Source organism: Solanum stenotomum, chromosome 10 (genome assembly GCF_019186545.1).
Source record: "Solanum stenotomum isolate F172 chromosome 10, ASM1918654v1, whole genome shotgun sequence".
In the NCBI taxonomy this organism is placed as follows: Eukaryota; Viridiplantae; Streptophyta; class Magnoliopsida; order Solanales; family Solanaceae; genus Solanum; species Solanum stenotomum.
In genome coordinates this window covers 52,529,398-52,556,468 of record NC_064291.1, presented here as the reverse complement: position 1 = coordinate 52,556,468, position 27,071 = coordinate 52,529,398, and the positions used below count along the sequence as shown (strand labels likewise).

General features: G+C 33.2%; 2 protein-coding genes and 1 pseudogene across 4 annotated transcripts; 2 read left to right on the top strand and 1 right to left on the bottom strand.

Moving 5' to 3' along the window:
- The first annotated feature begins 1,457 nt into the window (after nt 1-1,457).
- On the top strand, nt 1,458-8,296 carry LOC125841506 (putative late blight resistance protein homolog R1A-10). Of its 3 annotated transcripts, none has more exons than XM_049520658.1 (2): nt 1,458-1,529; nt 6,092-8,296. In XM_049520658.1, the coding sequence occupies exon 2, from the start codon at nt 6,111-6,113 to the stop codon at nt 8,253-8,255; it is 2,145 nt and encodes a 714-aa protein (XP_049376615.1). In that variant the 5' UTR covers nt 1,458-1,529; nt 6,092-6,110; the 3' UTR covers nt 8,256-8,296. The 3 variants fall into 3 exon arrangements, with proteins under 3 accessions (XP_049376615.1, XP_049376616.1, XP_049376614.1); XM_049520659.1 differs by having other exon boundaries at nt 1,487-1,607; nt 6,170-8,296; XM_049520657.1 differs by lacking the exon at nt 1,458-1,529 and having other exon boundaries at nt 5,544-8,296.
- Nucleotides 8,297-9,818: 1,522 nt separating this feature from the next.
- Nucleotides 9,819-14,160, top strand: LOC125843153 (putative late blight resistance protein homolog R1A-3; annotated as a pseudogene).
- A 4,514-nt stretch (nt 14,161-18,674) lies between these two features.
- Nucleotides 18,675-18,983, bottom strand: LOC125843152 (monothiol glutaredoxin-S2-like). Its single transcript, XM_049522374.1, has one exon. The coding sequence runs from the start codon at nt 18,981-18,983 to the stop codon at nt 18,675-18,677; it is 309 nt and encodes a 102-aa protein (XP_049378331.1).
- Nucleotides 18,984-27,071: the final 8,088 nt, after the last annotated feature.

Below are 27,071 nucleotides of genomic sequence, written 5' to 3'. Positions count from 1 at the left end.
GAATCACTTTTAACTTGGACTATATCAACTCTAAATCATAAAGCTAAGGGAATATATATATATATATATATATATGACGCGTTTTAAAGCCGTGCGGGCGTAGGCCCAAAGCGGATAATATCACTAGCGGGCTAGGCCGTTACATTGAGACTGCCTTTGAGTTCGACGAAGTTGTAAGTGTTTGAGGTACCGCTACTGTTATGAACCAAGTCCAACCCAATATCAATATCAAGGTCACACAAGTAGTTATTGGGCTGACAAGAGCTATTGGACCGAAAGCAAGCAATAGGTCCAGTTTTATTTGGGATCCAGGCCCATTTACACTTTGTTAAAAAGGACTAGGAGTTAGAAGAATGGGGAGAAAAATGATTATGTGAAGCTTTGGCTTTCTGATCCTCTCATCTCCTTTCTATGGTCTTGTATCTCATCCCTTTCTGGTTACTTCTTTCGCGATTTATCTCTCCTTAGTTAGTGTATTATTACTTTGTTGTGCATATTCTACATTATAACTTGTATTCAGTGATTAATGTATATAAGAGTGCTTCTGCTGGAATTGAGTTTGTTACAGCTACTCCTACAAAATGTCTATTCATTTTATCTCTGGAGGAAGTAATCCATCACCTCTGGTACTTGTCTCGAATATTTTTTTTCCTAAATAAAAGTTTATGTTTTCCGGTCTATAAACTTTTCTGGTTTACTGCTATGAATAGATGCTTGTTTTCTCCAATCAGAATAAATACACAAATTGGTGCCTTTTAAATTAAGTAAAACTGTCCATCAGAAGAAAGAAAACAATAATCAAATGGAGTATTTACGCACCCAACTGACATTGACTTAGTTTTTTTTAGTAAGTCAAATTATTTATTTATAAACACTAACATGGTGTTGGAAATTAATTAAAGGGTGTTATACAACAAGTTGCTATAAATACAAAAGAGTATTTGATATTTTGAATTACATCCTCTGTACTCCTTCAAAAATTATTAAGTTCCAATTCCTCTCCATATTGACTTGATGGCAGCTTATACTGCTGTAATTTCTCTTCTTCAAACTCTTGAGCAACGGAATCCAGAACTATTTCATGATCACACTGCCCAAACGCTTGATTCTCTTCATGCTACAGCTGAATATTTTCAACATGTCCTTGAAAATATTAGCAAGAGTAGTAGATTTGACCCTGAAAAGATCAAATCTTTGGAGGAAAAAATTAGAGTTGTTGCTAGTGAGACAGAAGATGTTGTTGAGCTGAAAATTCGTGAAATCATCAACGAATTAAGCTGGACATTTGGAATTTTACAACACCAGGATTTGCTACCAGTTGTTGAAAAAATGGATGCAACAAAGAAACAAGTGATGGACATTCTTTCTTATGATGCTGATCAAATTCTTGAAGTATCCGGGGATTTGTTGATTGGCACTTCTTCTACAAGTTATCCAACAGATCAGTCAGGAGATGATATTGTGCACGGACTTGATGATGACTTGAAGATTATAATTAAAAGATTGACAGGACCACCGTCGGATCTAGAGATTGTCACAATATCAGGCATGGGTGGCATTGGCAAAACAACACTTGCTAGAAAAGCTTATGATCATCTAACAATCAGGTATCACTTTGACATTCTTGCTTGGGTTACAATATCTCAAGAATTTAGAGTGGTAATCATAATGATGTAACTTTACCAGGGAAGATATGGATGATGAAAAAGTTGAGGTATATACGTCTGGGGATAGCCACTTATATACCCAGTCCTAGAACAGAAAGTCTTGTAAATCTAGAGGAATTTTCTAGTCTATGTTGCACCAGTTGTACAAATGAAGTCTTTTCTGGCATTCCCAATATAAAGAGATTGATCATTCATGTACCTCAGTACACATCAAGGCATTCGCTCAATCTACTCAAGGATATGACCAGCTTGAGAAAACTCGAAGCGTGCAAGTGTTATTGCTGGGTAGATAGTTCGCGCATGGATATATCCATCAAGAGTTTTGTTTTTCCAACATCACTTGAGAGGTTGAGTTTAAGTAAGAGTCATTATTTTCTTTGGGAAGACATACCTTCAACCGTTATCATGTTGCCAAATCTTGAAGAGCTGAAGCTTAAATCTTGTCGAGCCGATGATGATGTATGGAGATTGACTGAAAAAACACAAATTCAAAAGCTTGAAGTTGTTGGTACTGAGCAGCCTAAATCTTGAGCGTTGGGAAGCAAGCAGTGATAACTTTCCAAATCTAAAACGCCTCGTTCTGAAGAATTATGATGACCTGCAAGAAATTCCAACAGATTTTGGGGAAATTTTTACGTTGGAATCAATTGAGTTACATTATTGCAGCACTACCGCCAAGGATTCTGCAAGAAATATTGAACAAGAACAAGAGGATATGGGAAATAATTTCCTTAAGGTCTACATACATAACAGTAGCTGTAAGTACTAAAAAAATTCTTCGATTCTTTACATTATTAATTACCTCCTTGAAATTAAGATGATGATGAGTATACCTCTACTTTTTATCTTGCATATGTAGGAAAATGAAACTTATTTCGAGGGACATGGAATCTGATAAGTGAGATCTCGAGTAAGTGTTTACATAATCTTCTTCTATCAGGAGAAACGATTCATCGAAATAATGAGTCACCATTGATATCAACACATCTGAGATCGCCAAATGCTCGGGAGTTCCTCTATTCAATCCTTTTCCTTCTTCTTGTTGCTGGATATCTCGTTTGTACACATCTTCTCTTTGTTTCCCGGTCCTCTAGTGAGTTACAGACAGGGTTCGAAAAGGTCAAATCTTTGATGATTTCATCATCTATGATTGAGTTGCGAAAACTTCTGGATAGGTACATCTAATGCCATCTTCCAAATGCAGAACCTTTTAGTTTATATTTTAAAATGTAAAATCTTTCATTTTTATGTTCTGATTGTTTGTTAAATTCATGTTTTAGGAATAACCATGTTTAATACATGTCTCGCCCTTTCTTTATTTTGTAAAAGGTTAACTATTGATGTACTGTAATATCTATTTTATGTTATGTGATAGTTCGAAATGAGGTTTTGGTAGTGTCTGTACTGCCTTCTGCTTATCCTTTTGCAAAACTTTCGCACCGAAGGCTTCGGGACTCAAGCCGACCATGCCACTAGCCTAAAATAACCATTCCAAAGCTGATGGAACCATCAGAATTTAGCGGCGTGAGTAACTAACATGAGTTGTCTTAAGTGTATATGTTTATTTGGCTGGTACTTGGTATAATATTTGGTCACTTTCCACTTAAATTAATCAAGAACTAGCTTTTTATTTTTCTTGAGTTGGAATTCAAATTGTTGTTACAAAAGGTAAATAACAATATGTTAAAATTCTTGAGATTAAGTGGGTCAAATTGGCGGGTCATGACCCAACCCAATTTTTAGCTTATTTTAGTTCAAAGAAAATTTCGACAAGTCATGACCCAACCTGATTTCTAATTCAGCCCATTTTAATCTTTTTAAATTCCGCTCAATCCGCCCATTTGACACCCCTAAGTGTGACCATCAAAGAATTGCGGAGACTTCGTTGCTCGAGAGTAATTTGAAGAAGAGAAGTTACAACACTATAAGCTGCCATCAAGGTATGAAGATGAACAAGTTGGAGAGGATTTAATTTTAGAAAGTACTCCCTTTGTTCCCGTTTATATGACTCACGTTTCTTTTTAGTTAGTTCCAAAAAGAATGACACATTTATATATTAAGTAACAATTTAACCATAAAATGTAAATTTTACCCTTAATGAAATGATTTATAGTCACACAACCATCTATAACTTATTTTAGACCACAATTTTCAAAAATCTTTGTTTCTTTCTTATACTCATGCTTTTTTTTTTTTGGAGTAGGGAAGAATAGTACTCCTTCATCAATAAGTGGAACTCTAGAATTGACTCAATAAGTCACTATGTGGAAGCTACTCTCTCAGTCCAACAATAGTTGTTCACTATTGACTGACACCCACCTTAAGAAATAATAAATAAAGGGATAATATACTCCCTCCGTTTCAAAAAGAATGACCTAATTTGACTTGGCACGAAGTTTAAGAAAATAGAAAATACTTTTTTTTCTTGTGGTCTTAAATTAAAGTTATGTCAAATATACCAAAATACCCTTTAGTCTTGTGGTCTTAATCATGCCACGTGGAAAGTTGAAATTGAATTTTTGCCAAAAAAAGAAAATGGGTCATTCTTTTTGAAACATACTAAAAAGGAAATGAGACCATTCTTTTTGAAACGGATGGGGTATTAGATATTGAATAGTATTTAATAGTAAGGGTAAAACAAACAAAAAATGGTTAGTTATCTCTCAATTTTCTAAACTGGACAAGTATTGTTGTACAACTATTTTTAGTATAATGGACAAGAAAAGATGGATGGAGGGAGTATTACCAAGTCTAAAAATGGGAAGCTATTGCCACGTTTATTTTATTTTTTTAGGAAATCAAATTGCATGAACTTTGACCAATATTTTAAAGATCTACTTTTTTATATAGTTTTCGAACATCTAAATTTTAAATATTAAATTGTTCTAACTCAATTTAGCTTCAAAAATTAGGCAAATTGACTCTCGGAAAGCGAATTACAACGAATCAAAAAGAATGGAGGGAGTAATTTTTTTTTAAATCATTTTCTCGATTATTGACATGACGATCCTCAGAGAATTTTAGTAGCTTAGTTGGTTGGTTATCTAAATTTTTACCTTGTTGAGGGTTCGATTTCCCACATTGTAACCCCTTTCCGTGTTCTTCCTTCACCTACCCCTTTTTGAAAATTAAATATGACCCATAGTCTTTTTTATATATTACTTCCCCTACCCCATTTATTTATTTTTTATTTAAAAAAAAAAAAGAAAAAAAGACATGATGAGCCCCACTATTCTTTCATTATTTCTCATATTTGTACACATTGAATTTCTTTGGAATTTAATAAAGGTAGTACTTAGATTTGACCAGTCCAAACTATGTGCATTTGGCGAGTTGTTTTTTTTTTATATTATTTTTTGAACTTTTGATAATTAGTTGTCACATGTGTAGCATTTTTGACTTTGATCTTGTTGTCTTATTGAGGGCAAGTCGGGGTCAAAAACTCAAAATCACCAATTTATAATTGGATGGGGATTTTTATTTACACATGGCATTGTCGGTTTTGAAAAGAATCTCTCTTTCGTAATTTGAGAACTCTTTAATCACAATATTGCACATCAGCACATTTTTAAGATCACGAAATTAAATAGCAATTTGGTATATTATTAAACATATCCTTAGTTTAACACCACAAGATTCAAAAATCTTCTTTACTTTCCGAAACTTCGTTGTCGAGTCAAATACAAATGAACAAGTTGGAACAGAGAGACTAGGTAGTTTCCTTGAAATTTCTCTAGATTTGGAGCAATCCAATGTTTTCTGTATCAAAATTCTACATATTGATGGTGAGTACTGTCAATAATGTAGTATCATATTTCTTCTCTTTTCAGTAATATTTAATATCTTCAATTAAATCCTATCCACTCCTTACATATTCCAATCTTTTCTTGTTCATCATTTTTGAGAATTAATTTGATGGCAGCTTATAGTGCTCTAATTTCTCTTCTTCAAACTCTTGTTGATCAACAAAATATTTCAGAGCTCTTTCATGATCACACTGTCCAAACGCTCGATACTCTTCATGCTACAGCTGAATATTTTCAACATGTCCTTGAAAATATTAGTAGATTTGACCCTGAAAAGATCAAATCTTTGGAGGAAAAAATAAGAGTTGTTGTTAGTTATGCGGAAGATGTTGTTGAGATGAAAATTTCTCAAATTATCAATGGCTCAAGCTGGACATTTGGAATTTTACAACACCAGGATTTGCTACCAATTGTTGAAAAAATGGATACAACAAAGAAACAAGTGATGGACATTCTTTCTCATGATGCTGATCAACTTCTTAAAATATCTGCAGGGGATTCCTTGACTGGCGCTTCTTCTATAAGTTATCCGATGTTGGAAGATGATATCGGGAAAGGACTTGATGATGACTTGGAGATAATAATTAATAGGTTGAAAGGATCACCACGGGATCTTGACATTGTCACAATAACAGGCATGGGTGGCATTGGCAAAACAACACTCGCTAGAAAAGCTTATGATCATCTAACAATCAGGTATCACTTTGACATTCTTGCTTGGGTTACAATATCTCAAGAATTTCGATGTAGAAATGTATTGTTAGAAGCTTTACATTGCATTTCAAGGAAAACAGATATTGTGAATGCAAAAGATTATGATAAGATGGATGACAATGAGTTAGCTGACCTAGTACAGAAAAAGCTAAAGGGTCCAAGATACCTTGTTATTGTTGATGATATTTGGAGTAGGGATGTCTGGGATAGTATAAGAGGAATATTTCCTAATTACAACAACGGGAGTAGAATCTTATTGACTACTAGGGAAACTGAAGTAGCGATGTATGCAAATACTTGTAGCCCTCATGAGATGAGCCTTTTGAGTTTAGAAAACGGTTGGAGGTTACTTTGTGATAAGGTGTTTGGACCAAAACATGATCATCCTCCTGAATTGGAAGAAATTGGTAAGGAAATAGTAGAAAAATGCCAAGGACTACCCTTAACAATTTCAGTGATTGCAGGACATCTTTCTAAAATGCCCAGGACATTAGAATGTTGGAAGGATGTTGCCCGAACCTTAAGTGAAATTATTGCTAGTCATCCAAATAAATGCTTAGGAGTGCTCGGTTTGAGTTACCATCACTTGCCTAATCACCTCAAACCTTGCTTTCTTTCTATGAGTAGTTTCCCAGAGGATTTTCAGGTTGATACTCGGAGATTGATCTACTTATGGATCGCAGAAGGTTTCATAAGGACTTCCGAAAATGGTAAAAGTTTGGAGGAAGTAGCAGTAGATTATTTGGACGACCTTATTAGCAGGAACTTGATACAAGCTAGAAAAAGGAGATTCAATGGTGGGATAAAAACATGTGGAATACATGATCTACTGCATGAGTTCTGTTTGATAGAAGCTGAAATGACGAAGCATATGCATGTTGAGAGAACTTACCCAACTCTTCCAACACAAAAGCATAATGTTCATCGCTTCAGTTTTCAAACCGAATATTATTCAGTTGATGATTGTAATAAGCTATTACCCCTTGTTGCCAGATCTATCTACTTCTTTTCTCAGTTGGATCTACCTCTTGAACCCTATAAGAGGTATCTCAGGTGTTTGCCCATCCACCGTGGTGGTCGTATAATACATGAATTTTACTCTCGTTTCAACCTTCTCAGGGTATTGGTCATCTTCAAGAAAAATGAATACTTCGAGTCATTTCCACTTGTGATTACAAAGTTGTTTCATTTGAGATATCTCCAAGTTCGATTTTATGGAGACATTCCTGAATCAATCTCAAAGCTTCAAAAATTGCAAACACTAATTTGTAGTGGTTTTCCTTACAGTGTAAATTTACCTGGGAAGATATGGATGATGAAGAACTTGAGGTATATAAGTATGGACAGGAAAGTCACTTATTTACCAAGTCCTAGAGGAGAAAGTATTCTAAATCTTGAGGAATTTTCTATTCTTTGTTACACCAGTTGTACAAAAGAAGTCATTTCTGGCATTCCCAATCTAAAGAGATTGACCATTCATGTACCTTCTTGCAGTAACAACTATTTGCCCAATGGACTAATGGATATGTCCAGCTTGAGAAAACTCGAAGCATTCAAGTGTTATTGCTTTATACATTTTTCGAACATCAATAGTTCTGTTATTCCAACATTACTTAAGGATTTTGTTTTTCCAACATCACTTAAGAGGTTGAGTTTAAACAATTATGCTAGTCATTTTTTTTGGGAAGAAATATCAGCAACTGTTATCATGTTGCCTAATCTTGAAGAGCTGAAGCTTAAAGATTGTCGAGCCAATGATGATGATGTATGGAGTTTGACTGATAAAGACAAATTCAAAAGCTTGAAGTTGTTGTTACTGACCGACCTATATCTTGATCGTTGGGAAGCTACCAGTGATAACTTCCCAAATCTAAAACGCCTTGTTCTGAAGAAGTGCCACTTAGAAATTCCAACAGATTTTGGGGAAATTTGTACTTTGGAATCAATCGAGTTACATGATTGCCGCCCTCGTACTGAGGATTCTGCACGAGAGATTGAACAAGAACAAGAGGAGATGGGAAATAATATCCTTAAGGTCTACATACATAGCAGTCGCAGTAAGTTCTAAACAGTTCTTCGATTCTCTCATCTTTGTTGAATCTTACCTCCTTGAAATTTTTTGTCTTGCATATACAGGAAAATTGAAGCTTATTTCGAGGGACCATCTAATGCCATTTTCCAAATGCAGAACCTTTTAGTTTATATTTTAAAAAGTAAAATCTTTCTTTTATGTGCTGATTGTTTGTTAAACTCATGTTTTAGGAATAAGCACGTTTAATACATGTCTCGCGCTTTCTTTATTTTGTAAACAGTAACTATTGATGTACTGTAATACCTATTTTGTGTTAGGTGATTCTTCGAAATGAACTATTATGCACTGCCTATGGAGTATAAGAATCATTGGTTTCACACTTAGAATCTGTTTTTCTCTGTTCAAGTATAATGCGTGTTTTTCATTGTTGGGCGATGCTTTAACACTTTGAGATGTTTGATATCAATAATCTTTCTCAAGATTGGTAGTAACAGTAAGCAATCTAGCTTCTGATATGAATTACAGAGTGTACAACTCCATGGTGTCTAGGAGCATGATAAGTAGACGATGAATACGATTCTTTTACTTTTGTGAACTTTGACGTCTTTTTGATCGTTTACCAACATCAACTGTGTAAAAAGTTAATGCAAATGTTGGTTATGTATTTGCATCTCTTAGTGTAGTTTTCTTCTTTTACTTTGGTTATCAGTACTATTTCTACTGTCAGTAATTTTCTTTCTTCAGTATTTCATTGTAGATTTTTACTCGTGCATCCTTTTTGCAAACATGATTTTTCTTGAGTCGAGGATCTATTGAAAACAGCCTCTCTACTCCACAAAGGTAGGGGTAAGGGTCTACGTACACTCCATCCTCACCGGACCCCATTTGTGGGATTACACTAGGTATGTTTGTTGTTGTTGTAATGTAGTTTTCTCCTTCGTTTTCCCAGATGGATTATTTGGCAAAAAGAGAGCAAACATTGTTTATTCTCTAAGAAACAGAGGTCGCTACTCTTTGCTATGATACTATATATCATCTGATTCTACACAAAAATCTACTTTGTTTTAAAGCCAATTCTCTTACATAGGGAGTGGCGGAGTTACAATCATCGAAGGGTGGTCAGTTGAACACCCTTCATCTTGCTACTCTATGTTCCATGCTCCTTCGCACTCGAGTAATTTCCTGAATTTGTTTAGATTGGAGCAATTTCGTGTTATATCATACAGTCAAATCTAATTATCTCAAGTAAATTCGTAGAAACTCATAAACTGAGAAGGTTCGATAGTTGTTGAATCAATTCCTTTTTATTTTAATTGAATTTGTTAGTCCTCCTTTCACAATGAACCTAACATTTGGTTGTCTCTAGTGAACTTGCAAAGATTATTTATTCTGCAAGTCAATTTTGATACGCACTATGTATAAATTAACTAAAAACTCTCCATCAGTATTATACCTACTTCTCTGATTTCAACACACTAACTAACATGATTAATTAAAAGGAAGTTATACAACAAGTTGCTATAAAAACAAAAGATTATTTGATCTCTCTCTACTTCAAAAATTATTTTGCTCCAATTCCTCTTCTTGCAATTTGACTTGATGGCAGCTTATACTGCTGTAATTTCTCTTCTTCAAACTCTTGAGCAACGGAATCCAGAAATATTTCATGATCACACTGCCCAAACGCTCGATTCTCTTCATGCTACTGCTGAATATTTTCAACATGTCCTTGAAAATATTAGCAAGAGTAGAAGATTTGACACTGAAAAGATCAAATCTTTGGAGGAAAAAATAAGAGTTGCTGCTAGTGACGCAGAAGATGTTGTTGAGCTGAAAATTTGTCAAATCATCAAAGAATCAAGTTGGACATTTGGATTTTTACAACACCGGGATTTGTTACCAGGCCAGTTGTTGAAAAAATGGATACAACAAAGAAACATGTGATGGACATTCTTTCTCATGATGCTGATCAAATTCTTGAATTATCTAGGGATTCCTTGATTGACACTCTTTCTACAAGTAATCCAATGCTGTCAGATCAGTTGGAAGATGATATCGTGCACGGACTTGATGATGACTTAGAGCTGATAATTAAAAGATTGACAGGACCACCGTCGGATCTAGACATTGTCACAATATCAGGCATGGGTGGCATTGGCAAAACAACACTCGTTAGAAAAGCTTATCATCATCTCACAATCAGGTATCACTTTGACATTCTTTCTTGGGTTACAATATCTCAAGAATTTAGAGTTAGAAATGTATTGTTAGAAGCTTTGCGTTGCATTTCAAAGCAAACAGTTAGTGTTAGAAAAGATTATAATTATATGGATGACTCTGAGTTAGAAGACTTAGTGCAGAAGAACCTAAAGGGTCGAAGATACCTTGTTGTTGATGATGATATTTGGAGTACGGATGTTTGGGATCGTATAAGAGGAATATTTCCTAATTACAACAATGGAAGTAGAATCTTATTGACTACTAGGGTGTCACGCCCCGAGCCTATACCCTGGGCGGGACCGGCACTCGGAGACCATTGCTGGCCCCAAGCGAACTCTTGGCCTGGCTTTCTTAACTCAACGGAAACTTATCTTAAAAGCATAACTCAATGCAATGAAAGGTTATTAACAACCAACTGATAAAATATGGCCAAAAAGGCAACTCGAGTCTCAAAATAGAATATTTATACATATACACAAAAGAGAGACTCAAAACTGACTGTCTGACTGTCTATGAAGCCTCTAGAATACTTAGATGGATGTTAGGACAGACCCTGCAACACCCTAATAAAACAAAACTTAAGAGAACAAAATAATTGGGTCCTCCGGAAAGCAAGGAGGCTCACCACTGACTCTGGAGTGCTCAGCTGGATCAACGGCGCGCAGGATGCTGATCCGGGGTACCTGTATCTGCATCGTCATAAGATGCAGGCCAACTGGCATCAGTACATGGAATGTACGAGTATGCGAGCTGGAAAGCTAAACCACAACTTAAGCTTGAAAAGAGTACAATAGAACACTTACCTTGGCTTTGTTCGACTCATGAATAACCGAACTCAATATATAAAGCAATAAGACACATGCAATATATAAAGCTTGTAAAACTCTTAAAACACATGACGTAAAAAAAATCAACTTTATAATATCATGAAAATACCATGCTTCCTCTCAAAGTCTACTTGTGCAATGTATGAATGAGGTCCCATACCCCCATCCACACTAAGCAGAACTATTCGAGGAACCAAGCTTTTTCTACTGTGGGAGCTTCTCTAACCGATAAACCACCACTATTAAACTTAGTGGTGATACAACGTTTTACCTCACGTTGCCCGAGGACCATCCTATACCTTGTCGTGATATAGGAAGCTAACTTTACCAAGTGGATCCACTAGCTTAACTTTACGTGATCATCTAAAAAGTATGACCCGTTAACTCCCATGTTGGCGCATGGTTCTTATGGAGAGTTGAGTTTATATGAACTCGTGTCCCCAATTCGGTGCTCAATACTACTCCCAAAAATACTTAGCTCATAAGGGTTTTAAACACATCTTTCTTTGGTTTGAGAAAATTGCTCAAAATCTAGCCCGAAGGCTCTCTTGGAAATTGATGTTCCTTACTTACTCAAATGTAAAAAAACATTTAGAAACCTCTTTGGAAAATACATAGTTCCCTAATAACTTTCGAGAAATGGACTCGACTTTATGCTCTTGACTTGACTTGAAACTTGAGACTCTTCACTTGGCTTGAACTCTATACTCTTTACTCGACTTGAAACTTGAACCTTAAAACGAAGGTAAAACGTTTAATAACGACTCTTGAAAAGCTTTAGAGACTTGCTTGAACTTACTTTTAAACCTTGCTTGACTTGACTCTAACTTCACCTTAACTTCGATCCTAACTTGCCTTGAATTGAATTATGGATTCAAGGTATATGATCACATGTTTATGGATGAATTCGGGATGTCTAAATGTACCTTAGAGTGTTGGAAACAACTAGAAAACATAGGTATAATACCTAGGAACATGCATGAGAAAGCATGGAAAGAATGGGGGAACATAGTGTCCTTGGCGCTCTGCAAGGCGCGGAGCGCCAGCCCTTGACGCTCGGAAGGGGCCTGCTGGCACTCTGCTAGGTGCGGCGCCCCAAGGGGGAAAGTTCAGAATCCCTTTTGGGGCGCGCTGGCAGGCGCGACGCGCCAACCTCTTGCCCAGAAACTCCGACTTTTCTCTCTTGTTTTGCCAACTCTAAATCACCCTTACTTCAATGGATTCAACCCCAAACACTAAGGATCATAAAATCCCTCAACATACATGAGATTCAACTCAAACACACAACCAAAACATGTCCCACAACCAAAAAATTGCTTCAACAACACAATCAACAACATCAACAACAACTAACAACTTCAACAACAAATCCAATCTTTTCTCAATAATGAAAATGAGCTTGGTGTGTGGGGGAAAGGATCAAACCACACTAAAAAACTCACATACCTTGATAGGGATCACCCCCGACGATATCCACGACGATCTTTGACGGAAACTTGTTGATCTCCTCTTTCTTCTCTTCTTCTTCTCCTTCTTATCCTCTTCCCTCACAAGCCCTTGCTCTCACTCTCTTAAAATGGGACCAAAATGATCCACAAATCAGCCTAACACAACAATATAACCCCAAAAGAAAAACTAGGGAAAAGACCAAAATGCCCTTAAAATTTCCGGACGGATTCCCTGCCAACTGCCCAATTTCAAAGGGCATAACTCGCTCATACAAACTCGGAATCGAGAAAACCCGTCGGCGTTGGAAATATCATTCCACAAGCTTCACAACCATAACTGGAAATACTCCTAAATCATCCTGAGCTAGGAGTTATGACTGCTCAAAGTTGGCCAAAACTCACTGATTTCCACACTTAGCCAAATTTCCAGATTTTGAACATTTTTTCCAAAAAAAATGACTATTTCCAATTTCAAGCTTTTTTATAGTTATTTCAAATTGCCGGATGTTACATAGGGAAACTGAGGTAGAGATGTACGCAAATACTAATTTGTAGTGGTTATCCTAATTTTGATATAACTTTACCTAGAAAGATATGGATGATGAAGAACTTGAGGTATATACGTCTGGGGGGAGCCACTTATTTACCCAGTCCTAGAACAGAAAGTCTTGTGACAGGGATGCCAAATCTAGAGGAACTTTCTGGTATTTGTTTCACCAGTTGTACAAATGAAGTCTTTACTAGCATTCCCAATCTAAAGAGATTGATCATTCATCTAGCTTTTTTCTCATTCAAGCATTTGCCCCATAGTCTCATGGATATGTCCAGCTTGAGAAAACTCGAAGCATTCAAGTTTTATTGCTGGCTAGATAGTTCGTGCATGAATATATCCATCAAGAGTTTTATTTTTCCAACATCACTTTAAGAGGTTGAGTTTAAGCAGGTGTAAACATTTTCTTTGGGAAGACATATCATCAACTTTAAAGATGTTGCCAAATCTTGAAGAGCTCAGACTTAATGATTGTAGAGCCGATGATGATGTATGGAGATTGAGTGATGAAGACAACTTCACAAGCTTGAAGTTGTTGGTACTGAGCAGCCTAAATCTTGAGCATTGGGAAGCTAGCAGTGATAACTTCCCAAATCTAAAACGCCTTGTTCTGAAGAATTGCGACCAACTGCAAGAAATTCCAACAGATTTTGGGGAAATTTGTACTTTGGAATCAATTGAATTACATGATTGCAGCACTGCCGCTGAGGATTCTGCAAGAGAGATTGAACAAGAACAAGAGGACATGGGAAATGATTTCCTTAAGGTCTACATCCACAGCAGTTGCAGTAAGTTTTCTATATCTCTAAAATGTTCTTCGATTTATTAATTACTCCATCTTTATTAAATCTTGCCTCCTTACTTCTACTTGTTATCTTGCATATGCAGGGAATTGAAGCTTATTTTGAAGTACCATTTAATGCTGTCTTCCAAATGCAGAACCTTCTAGTTTATATTTTGAAAAGTAAAATCATAATTCCGTTTTATGTTCTGATCGTTTGTTGAATTCATGTTTTAGGAATAAGCATGTTTAATACATGTGTCGCCTTTTCTTTATTTTGTAAACAGTAACTAATGATGTACTGTAATATCTTTTTTGTGTTATGTGATTCTTCGAAATGAACTATTATGCACTGCATATGGAGTATAAGAATCATTGGTTTCACACTTAGAATCTGTTTTTCTCTGTTCAAGTATAATGCATGTTTTTCATTGATGGGCGATGCTTTAACACTTTGAGATGTTGGATATCGATAATCTTTCTCAAGGATGATAGTAACAGTAAGCAATCTAGTTTCTGATAAGAATTTCAGAGTGTATAATCTCCATGGTGTCTATGAGAATGATAAGTAGACGACGAATAAGATTCTTTTACTTTTGTGAACTTTGATGTCTTTTTGATCATTTACGGACATCAACTGTGTAAAACTTTGATCCACTTGATTCTGCTCCTATGAGAAAAAGTAATGCAAATGTTGGTTATGTATTTGCATCTCTTAGTGTGTTTTCTTCTTTTACTTTGGTTATCAGTACTATTTCTATTGTCAATACTTTTCTTTCTTCAGTATTTCATTGTAGCTTTTTACTAGTGCATCCTTTTTGCAAAACATGCTCTGAAACATGATTTTTCTTGAGTCGAGGATCTATTGAAAACAACCTTTTCTACTCCACAAAGGTAGGAGTAAGGTCTGCGTCCCAGACCCCACTTGTGGGATTACACTAGGTATGTTTGTTGTTGTTGTAATGTAGTTTTCTCCTTCATATCTCTAAGAAACAGAGGTCTCTACTCTTTGCTATGATACTAAATATCATCTCATTCTACACAAAATTATACTATATTTTTAAAGCCAATTCTCTTACATAGGTAGTGGCGGAGTTACAACCATCGATGGGTGGTCAGTTGAACACCCTTCACCTGTAAATTATGGATAATACATAATTTTATTATATACGATCATACATATAGTATACATCACTAAAGTTCTCCACAAATGCAAAGATCCGCAATTGATTTGACTAAGTATATTAGATCAAGATTAGGTTTTGATTACATATATAGATTTCTTAGCTAATGGATAACCCATCCATATATAATTTATCTTGGATTTTAACTCATTGACCTTGAAGAGCAATTTTGAGGGCGACTTTGAATTGACTAAGAATTGACTTTGATCTCGAATTGTCAGACAAATCAAGACAAATGCTATTATACAATGTGGAGAATAATTTGAGGAATCTACAAAAGATTTAACACAACTCATTCCCAAAAAGGAAAAGATACTCTGATCAATAGATTTAGTAGCAGATTGTGTTCCTGTATCCAATTTTAAAAAAGTCTTGATCAGAAGGTGAATGTATCTTCATTACAACTTTTCTTTAGCATACCAATAATAGGTTATGGTGGGACGGTTGAGATCACTCCGACCTTAATTAGAAATCACGGGTTCAAATCCTTGAGAATGAAAAAGAATAATTCTATTAGGAGCGTCGTCTCCAGAAATGAGCCTTCGCAATGCGTGAATCAAAATTTAGTCGAATCAATATGAGTATATCGGGCACAGAAATGAAAAAACAAGAAAGAAAAAAAGACTTTCTTTTAGCATCTTTTTTTGTTCATGTTCTCTTTTGGAAAGGAGAAGGGGGGAAATGCAACTTGTAAAGGGTAGCACATTTTTAAGAGCATAAAGGCATATTGCTTTTGAGACGCCATGACTCCACGTTGTCAAAATTTCTATCACATACCCATATAAATGTATGCCGCCGTTTCAAATTATGTGACATAGTTTGTACCGACATGAAATTTAAAGAAATATGTCTTGATTCTGGAATACGTGACATCACCGGGTGTGAAGCTTTTGCCATATGAAAATAAGGACAAATCTAGCATATTTTAATAACAGTGAGAATACATTAGATCCTAAGACTATCAACAAATAGTAAATATGTACTATCTCATATAATTCAGGAGCAAATTTAATCTTTTTGATCATTAAAAAAATGATGTTACATAAAATGAAACAGAAGGAGTTGGTAATATGTGGCCTTTCGAGGTAGCATACCATTTTTTTTCTTCTTATTAATTTCTTTTTCTTAGTGAGAATCACTTGATGATAAGGATGTCCTAGTATATATACCGTACCCTTTTTCTTAATTTGTCCTATTATTTTACCTTTTGTACTTTGTAATAATGTACGATTTGCATGGACCTTATTGCAACAACAGGTCCACGAAGAACGATTCGGTATCCAGAACCAACTAGTACGGCTTATTAAGATTTGTGTCACAAAGACTTCATTAAAAGAGAAATCGATTTTTACTAGGAGTATTCTCAGAGCGCAAATCTGAGACTTTTAGCTAAACATGAAAGAATTTCATTCATCTCACCACACCCTTTAGTGATTTAGTAATTATTCATTTCTCCAACAAGAAAGTGGAAGGATATTACTTTTTATACTTGGGAGGGCCAGGTTTGTCTGAAAGGAGTTTGTTAAGTAAATCAAGTTTGTATCTGACTCAACTTCAAAAGTTATTTCACGATAAGAATAGATTTCATCAATCAATTGTGACACTCACCCCGCACCCGCGCACCACCCCGCCCCAATGGGCCTGGATCTCTCATCCTTCTCATCCCCAAAAAAAGCATATGGCTTTTGGAACTTGGAAGTACCAATCGACCCTCTTTAATTTCTTGCTTGAGGCCCTTTTTATCTTTGATGCACTATAGATTTGGAATATTTCAAAAGCATTTGTTACAACCCCATTTCAATTTATGTGTCTAATTTTCATTTTCAGTCTGCTAAAAAAGAATGTCACTTTGTATATTTAGTAAAACCACAAAATTCCAAAAAAACAAAAATTCTTAAACTCTGTATCCAATCAAAGTAAGGCACGTAAAATAAAACGGAGGGAACATTTCATTATCGACAAATTATTAGAAAACTCTTATCAGCTACGAGCTATTTCACGATGAATTTTGATAGCTAACTCTTATTTTGGAATGTTAGTCATTTTATCCACGTTACACATAAAGTGCCCAAGATCATATATAGGGGGAATATTTAAAAGGTAGTTATATTCCCTTCTCATTTTCAAGATTGTAGGATGTGATGCAGTTTCATCTATCATACAAATGATAAAATATAAGTTTTTTTTTTGCTCTTTTATTTAGGAATTAATATTTTCAACTTTTTATTTAACCCTTATATATAGCTCGTTCTGTGTGCAAGAAGAACATTAGGAATGTGTTATGAATTAATAATGCAGAAAATGATGATCATTGTATGGCTAAAACATACCATTAATTATTATATTAAATAATACATCAACAACAAAATTGGAGATTAATAAAAAGGGAAATAAAAGAAAACCTCAATAACTAGGTCTTTCACTGCCCAAAAATGACATCAAGACCTAGACATTTTAGCTATCATAATTTCAAGCATATAAATCTCCGCCGAGGCAAATACTAGGTGATTTCTTTCCTTCAGTCCAAGTCTTAGTGGATAGAGTTACGTTATCCAATACCTCTGCTGATGTAGGTAGCTCAAGTACTCATGAAATTAGTCGAGTTGTGCCCAAGTTGCCCCTGATCCATGGTTATTTAAAAAATAAAATAAAATTACAAGCATATATTTTCTATACCCAAATTGCATCGCCCTTATAAGCAATTGCTTGAGCTTGCCTCTAATGTTGAGACTCATAATTTCATTAGAACCTCCAACTAACTCATTTCCAATGAACACAACAGGCACACTTTGTTGACACCCTAATTCAACCAATGCCCTCTCCAATTCCTTCCCATTTTGAAGTCTATCAAGTTCATAAACAATCGGGTTTGCTCCAAAATTGCGAATTAGGGTTTCGATGCTATGAGAAATGCAACAAGTGCTTCTGCTGAAAATCACCACTGGACTTTGTGCTCCCAACTTCATCACCATTTCCATAATGTTTTTAAGTCTTTTGTGAAATATATATTTGTATTGGCAGAAAATATGTGAAGGAAACTAGAAAAGAAAATTAGGCTTTGTGTATTGAGTTTGTTGATTTGATATGGTTACTTGAATTGGTGGGAGCTGGATTACCACAAAGACTACAATTGATGTTGATAATAACAATTAAGGTAACATAAAATATTTTAAAGGTCATTTTTAAAGATTATATCGTCAATTGATGGACCTTGCTCAATCTCAAAATGTAAAAATTATAAGTCGTAAACTTAAATGCATGTATCCCAAGAAAAGACAAGCTACATGACCATATTAAAGTATTATAACTTTATTTATACATCAAGAATCACAATGTTAGGGAAACTACAAAGATCAAAGCTAAAAGACTTTCTATATATAAAGTGGTAAATTTATTATGAAAACTCCTAGACCTAGTAAACTTGCTACATAGTCTTTATTAATTTCTATACCCAAATGGCATTAGCCCTAATGAGCAATTGTTTAAGCTTACCCCTCACATTAAGACTCATTATCTCATTTGCACCACCAACTAACTCTTTCCCTATAAATATTGTTGGCACACTTGGTTGACACCCTAGTTCCATCAATGCCTTCTCCATTTGCTTCCCATTTGAATGTGTATCGAGCTCGTAAACTGTAGGGTTTTCTTCAAAACTACGGATTAAGGTCTCGATGGTATGGGAAATGCAGCAACTACTCTTTGTGAAAATCACCACCGCGCTTGATGCTCCCAACTTCATCACCATATCCATGTTTAAAATAGAAATTAAATTAAATGATAAGTTTGGACAAATGCCAAGATTAATTAATAGCTTTTAGTGAAGAGGAAATTAGAAATTGTGAATGATACAAGAAATGGTATATGAAAGTTTTTGAAGTGAACTTTAGGGTTGATTTGTAGTTGAAAAAATTGAACATATCATGAAGCTATATATAGAGGCATTATGTTAGCAAAAAGAGAGCCAAAAAAAAAGGTGAAAATTGTTGGATAGGATATATCTAGATTGTTCTTGATCACTTGTATGATAAGGACATAACAAAATTAAGATGAAAATGAAAAGAATATAATCTATCATCTTTAAAATATTCCAAGAACATTGTAAGGTCACTAAAGTCCTTTTGGATTTTCATTTTTCACACATTTTAAAAAAAAAAAAAAAAAATTTTGCTTGCTTGGTTTGGTTTGTGTTCTTAATGCAATTTTCTCTTTTCGAAAACAACATTCTCCTATCAACGTGTTAAAGTATGTGATTATTTCATTATTAGCTTAAATCTTTAGAGATCAGAGCACACCTTTGTTTATTTAATTAGCTGTCTATAATACATGCTTCAAGTGCAAACCTAAATTTCATTATTAATACTACTATTATTTTTCAATATATTTATATAACGTTGACTTGTATGTTTCGATAATTACGTACATGAAATCATGAAAAGTGTATATAATATAGTCAAGGATCAAGATCTACGTTACAAGAATTATAAATGTTGCATTTTTCATTTAAGTTCCGATAAGAACAAAATGTATATATTTTTTGAATGCCCTCTTGAAAACAATGTATCTACTAAAGGAAAAACAAATCTATATGTCCAGCTGGAGTGATCTTTTTCAATAGAATCTTACGTCTAATTTTAGGAAAAAAATGAAATATTTTATAAGAATATATCCTCATACAGACGTGCTGTTGAAATCAAGTCCAAATTATACGATGTGTACCATAGACAAATTTGATTAAAATTCCCTTATGGTATAAAGTAGATATCAAGAAAGGGAATGTAGTACAATTACTGATCCAGAAAAATGGTTCATCCCTTACAACTTAGAAGGGCCACATATATTACCATAGTATATAGGGAAAACAACACAAATCCCATTAGTTTAGGAGCTAATTACCTTCTTTCCCATGAGTTTGCAATATTACCAAGCTACCATAATTTGTTCTGCGGATACACGTATCTAACGCGCCTAGATTCATGTATCTCAAATACATGTATCTTGATAATTGCATCTAAATAAGGAAGGTAACTGATACATGTATCTCGATAATTATTTCTAAATAAGGAATGTAACTGATACATGTATCTCGAATACATGTTAATTAATCAGATACATATAATTAAGTTTATTTAAATAAGGAATGTAACTGAAATACATAAATTAAGGAGGAAATCACACGTATAACATCTTTGGAGTATCTACGGCTCATAAAAAAATATTTTAAAATTTGAATTTTTGTGTATATGATATGTTCATTATATGTATCTAAATTATTCTTTTATGTATCTGACGTTTCTTCTATGTATCTAATATATACTTAATGATTAGATGTATTGATCTGTCCATTCTATGCACCTAAACTGTTTTTCTATGCATCTTATAACCAACAAAAAAATGTCCAATTTTAGCGGCAATGAAATGGCTCCCTTCTTCGACTTCCTCGATGTTGTGCGCCATAGTTGATAATGAAGTCAATTGTGTTGGTTGCTATGACTGGATTTTTGGATATTTATGAATTAATCATAGTTGTGATTATTAATTAGTACATGGGTTAACCCCAAAATCAATTCCTAGTATCTTTTTGATAGATATCCTCACCTTTCCTCCGATCTTACTTGTGGTCTTGCTAGCTTCTCTGTTGGGATGGCCATCGGAGTGTTAGTGACGCTAGGAGAAAAAATGTGGAAGAGAAATAATTAATTTGGTGTCAAGGTATAAATTATGGAGAGAATTAAGTGAGTAAATAATTGAGGACTCTATTTTAGGTTAATTTTAAAGTGATTGATCTCAATGTATTTTACTCCAAATTTGGTATTAATAAATCCTAGTTTTATGGAATTGTTTATTTGATTGTATCTTTTAAAATATATGGTATAAAATATTAAAAGTGGTAATATATGTAATTGTTTAAAAGTAGAGATAAAATTAGTATATATGATAGTGGTGTATGTCTAGTTAAGTAGTTTTTCCTAGTATATAGACACTTGTGGTCCAGTACGATAACATGACCTTAAATGAAAGTGAGAATTCATATAGTCATTCCAAATTTGTTTGGAGCTATAATATATATAGTTGTTATAATATATGGAGGCGGGATAATTATAACGTCATCCGGAACTCTTATTAAACGGAAATTATTACATAATTTTTAGATCATTATGACCTAAAATCAAGATATACTACAAGTAATGGTTTATTTATAACTGGATGACTACTAGTGCAACATCACCTGAATGTCGCTGTGACTATAGCCCACTAATTTCTTAAAATAATTTGTATTTTTTTCTAATTCTATCTTGATTGTAATTTGATAAGTAATAAAAAGTTCAATTCTTATGCTAATTTTCTCTTTTTCCCTTTGTCTTATTATTTGTTTTCTGTTTTATGTAATGACTCACTTTGAGTTATGATTAATTCATATTCGCTTAGGATATATATATATATATATATATATATATGGTTGTTGCAAAACAAGATTACACATGTTTAAATTGTGATGTTATATTTAGCTACAAAGAAATTATTAAGATGGATGTTTTTTTCACCTTATATGTAGTAATTAAGATGCACACGAGAGATACGCGTAAGGTCTATAAGATGCACGTGAGATCCACTAGATACACGGGCATATCTTTTAAGACGTTGCATTGATACATCATATATCTCAAGGTATTCGGGACTCGAGGGTGCCTATCTTCTTGCTCATTAAAGTGATTGTGCTAAAACAACGAGATTCGAGAGGTGCATAATACCTTTTCCTCAGTGAACGAAATTTCTTACCCAAATTTTTAGTTCGCAAGTCAATAAAAATAAAGCGTCAACTTTCTTTTGATTAAAGATTTAAATAAGTTATATCCGCTCTAAATTGAGCAATATATGTGCTCATTTCCCCCCATAATTAATCAAATACGAAATATAATATTATTGTGTCGTCTTTCTGCGGAGTACCTCATGAGAAGTGTTTGATTCATCAACTTAGCATCAGAGTACAAGACATGCAGACACTGAATAGAAAAGTGGACAAAGTGAGGGGAAAAAGAGATGAGTAAGATGTCAATGTGAGAGGACCAAATACAGAGCAAACTATTTTATCATAGTTTGAACAAGTTGTTGAAATGTATTTGATCTGGTAATCGTAGGCAAAACAGTAAATGAGGAAACTCACGATGGCCATATACATTTTTATAGGGTGGATTTCAAATTGCGACTTATTACTAATTGGCTGGTACTTGAGTTGGAGAAGATGAAGCATAGCTGGGAAAATGAAAGAGATTAGTATGTTTGGGTTCTGATGAGGGGATATGAAGAAACTGAAGTGCTCTTGACGAGAAAAAAAATAGAATTTACAAAGGAGAAATTGAATTCATGATGCTCGTTTCTTCTTCGTTCTACTGCCTCATCTTGTTCTTCTCTCTACTATATACCATTGAAGAAGAAGCCAGATGTGAGGCTGTATTTATTTTATTTTATATTTCAAAATAAAAGACATCTTAGAATATTTTAAAAATATTAATTAAAATAATTCTTAATTATATAATAAAAAATCATTAATTAGCTTTTCTTTTTCAAGAGATAAAATTTAATTCAAAAATAAATTAGTGAAAACACAGCTCTATGTTCTTCTTCGTGAATGACTAATTTCTTAACGAATGCCACACCGCTAGAAAGAAATACTATGATTTAAAGAGCTTCATTTGGTAGAGTGCGGGAAAAAAATTGGGAAAATTACGTGTATAAACAAATATATACTAGTTAATTACTTAACATAGTTATAGTTTTTCATAATTACAATTCGCGACCTATTTTTAGCTATAATTACGTGGCTCAGATTTTTAGTTTTGTATAATTCACACATTTGTATAATTCGGAATTTGTATAACTTTTGTATAATATAATTTGTATAACTATTTACACTTCAGATGTTTGTAATTGTATAAATTAATTCTTTCGAGTTTATACAAAAATAATTGAATTATACAAATGTTGGGTTTCAAAAGGTGTGAATGAAAAATGAAGAGTTGCGACTTTGATGAAGAGTTGTGACTTTGATGAAAAGTTGCGACTTTTATGAAGAGTTGTGACTTTGATGAAAAGTTCCGACTTTTATGAAGAGTTGTGACTTTTATGAAAAGTTGCGACTTTTATGACAAAGTTGTGACTTTTATGAAAGGTGGTGACCTTTCCGAAAGATTGTGACTTTTCCAAAGGTTTGTGACCTTTCCGGTAAGGCACAATAAGAACCTTTTCACACTACCCTTTGTTTTCTATAAATTGAGGAATTTCCTCTCATTTTAAATATAGAATTTTTCTGGACTTCTTCTATTACTAAATCTAGTACTCAAAGTATACTTTACTGTCGTTGAGTGGCTCGCTGACACCAGTGTTTTGGGTATCAATACACTGGTGATTGAGATCGTTCTATCCTGGGAGGACATATTCCAAATCAAACCTCGGATACTAGAGGAGAATAATTTCCTTAAGGGGACACTGTGCATTCAGTGGGCTTGATCTTCTTTCTGTTTTTCCATATTCTGGTATGTGTTACAGATTTTAGATTTGTGAATTAATTTATGTTCTTCTGTTCTTCACTGGTTCATTAAACTTTGGTAACTTCGTGTTTCTGCAAAGTTTGTTGGAATCAGTAAGATTCTTTAAACACAGATTGACAACAATTCTTCTTTAAGAAAAAATATTTCGTATATTTTTTCTAATCTGTTTCTGATTCTAGTTTCTCTACTAGTTTTAATTTTCTAGTTGTGAAAATGTTCTTAAACTTTATTGTGTTTTACCAAGTTCTTCAAAATTTTGTTCTAAGTATCTTGGGAACACAAGACGAATAACAACAAATGTATCCGCGAATTATACAAACTTATGAATTATACAAATCCGCAAATTATACAAACGAGACAACTTAAAATGTAGCTACAACCCGTATATATGCAAATTATAACTATGGAGCATAATTAAGTTTATTATAATGGCTATTTGTGAAAGTTCCCCAAAAAATAATGCACGCATTATCTTTGTGTATTATTTTTTATTAGTGTCTTTTTTGGTACACTTTAACTTTTTCTTATATAGACTAGATATATGAGTTCATATCAGAACGGATTCAATATATGTTGCTCATTTGTCTCAATTTATGTGACATTGATCATTACGTCCAATTTATTCAAGGTTGATTTAAGTCAAACATAAGTTGATAAAAAGCAACTTGTTAGAACTACTAAACTTGGAGGTGCCTCATACCTTTCCTCAAACAACAAAATTCCTAATCCCAACTTTATTTTTGCATATTAATTAAAAGAGTCATTCTTTTTTAATTAGGATTTCAAAAAAGTAACTTGAAACAATGTAACTCAATTTTAAGTGACGATTTTTTTAAAAATAAAATAATCCCTTCTCAATAATTTCACTTTAATTAGAGAAAGCCGACAAAATAAAAAAGGTGCGACAGTTCTCATATTCATAACTCACTTATACAATCACTATAATTTGATAATTAATAAAGATAAATTTTGGATTTAGAGTTACTAAATTTTTATAATAACTTTAATTTGATATGTTAGAGTTTATAATCAATTATTATAAATTTTCAATATTTGTTTAGAACGTATATACACGATCTGGGTAAATATAGTTTAGTTCACGTACGCTAATTCGTACATTATATACTGGATTCACAATGACCAAATATCGTTTGTAGATTCTTTTATCTATGATTAGTTAAAAAAATACTGATTGATGTTTGAAATTCTATCAATATCACATAAAATAGAAAATAGTAAGTACTAACATATATTATTTCAGAATCACATAAAAAATAATATTACAAATCACAATAATTAATATCAAAAATTTAAAAGACATATAAAATATTTGATAGTCTTGAGTTCTATCAGTATTGCATAAATTGAGACGGAAAAGTAAAATATCCAGTCAAAAAAGCGATAGCCAACCTTATAAGTAACAGAAATATGCAAAAGCAAAATAAAAAAATTAAAAAAACTTCCTTGAAGGTTACTGAATCTGCGTAAATTCCAAGCATATACTATACTTTACACCTTCAAAAATAGAGTGCAACTGATATATATCTATGAACTGTGTAAGAATAAATTTATCTTATATGACGTTCAAATTTGTTACTAAATTCAAAAAGGTAAACTTATCGCAAATGATTAGTATATATACATGTGATGTGTTTGAATAATATAATATTTTTTTAATTAATCAAAATTAATTAATATATATTATACTTTATTAAATCATTAATCATGATAAATTATATTATTTTAATATAATATATGCAAGTAAGTTTAACCTTTTAGAAATCTCTAAACACTAGCAAAACATTGACATGATATTTTGCTATTTGATATATACCGAATTAAAAATGAAAACTTAGTATTTGATATGATATTTAATTTAACTTCTTAAAAAAATTAATATTCACTATTTAAAGATATAATAGCAAAATATCGATATGTTACCAAAAAAAAATATACCAACTTACTAATACATATCTTAAATTAGAAACATGTCTACGTGGAACAAATAATAATGTGATGGTGATAAACTTAAATTAAAACATTAAATTTTCTTTTTCTTCAACGTAAAAGAATGGTGTAATTTGGATCATTACGTCCATTTTTCAACGGCAAACATTGTTATACATCTCTATTGCATAATCAACCGACTATCTGTCTTAGTCAATACTCCCTCAATTTCTTAATAAGCGAGGTTTTAGTTCTTTTATTTCATAATAAGTAATATTTTAAGATTTCAAGAAGAAATTAATATTATTTTGAGGGAAATCACGTGAAAAATAAATATATATACTAGTTAATTAGTTAACATAGCTGAAGTTTAGCTAATTTACAATTTACCGCTAATATTTAGCGTTAATTATGTGGGTTACGGTTCGAGTTTGTAAAATTCGTTACATTTGAATGATTCACCACCAATAATTCTTAGTTTGATTTATATTTGTATATGACAGTGATTTTCTTTGGCTTTTCAGTTTTATCTTCGTTACATTCAATTTTTTATATAAAACTTTTCAAAGTTTGTATAAAAGTGTAGTTTTCGGAATTTGTATAATTAAATGAAAAATAAAAAGAAGATAGTAAATACTAGAACCTTGTTTGTATTTGGGTAATAGACCAATATTCTAATCCAAAAAGGTTATTACCCTATTGAAAAATGGAATACACATTTACGCAATAGGGTGATGAGGCATGTGGTCCAGATGAGAAGTTTTGTCTGGGAATATTACCCGTATCACCCTTTGTGGGTTATATATATAGAGATACAGAACCCGACACCTAATTCTCAAAGCACGATTATATTGCATTTATCATGATATCGTGAATTATTTTAATAAATCAGCAATAATAATAATAATATATCAAATGTAATTTCACATAAAACATGGCAAAGATGATGTATATCTATGGTGTGGAGGTGGAGAAACTTTTCTATTATGCATGTGAATATTTTGTGATTTGTGATTCGGCTTGTATAATAAACAAATGATTGGGGACTTGTGGTTGAGCTAGATTTTGGAAAAGACAAAAGCTAAGCCCACGTGAGTTGGGTCAGTCCATTATCTTAATGTTACATTGTACTTTCTATATGTATATCTGAATTTGTTCAGAGAATTTTATATTCAAATACGAAAAATGCATTTTTTTAGTACTATTAATTGCTTTTAGAAATAGATTTACTTCTTTTCTCTATTTTGTTTGTTTTGTCGGACAAATTATGATCCAACTGGATCTTTGCCATTTAAAAAAAGAAAATTTCAGAAATAGCAAAGACAATGGATATATTAAGACTTTAG

Excerpts from the sequence above, each read along its gene's own strand:
- LOC125841506 (XM_049520657.1), top strand. The coding sequence starts at position 5,583 with ATGGCAGCTTATAGTGCTCTAATTTCTCTTCTTCAAACTCTTGTTGAT.
- LOC125843152 (XM_049522374.1), bottom strand. The coding sequence starts at position 18,983 with ATGGATATGGTGATGAAGTTGGGAGCATCAAGCGCGGTGGTGATTTTC.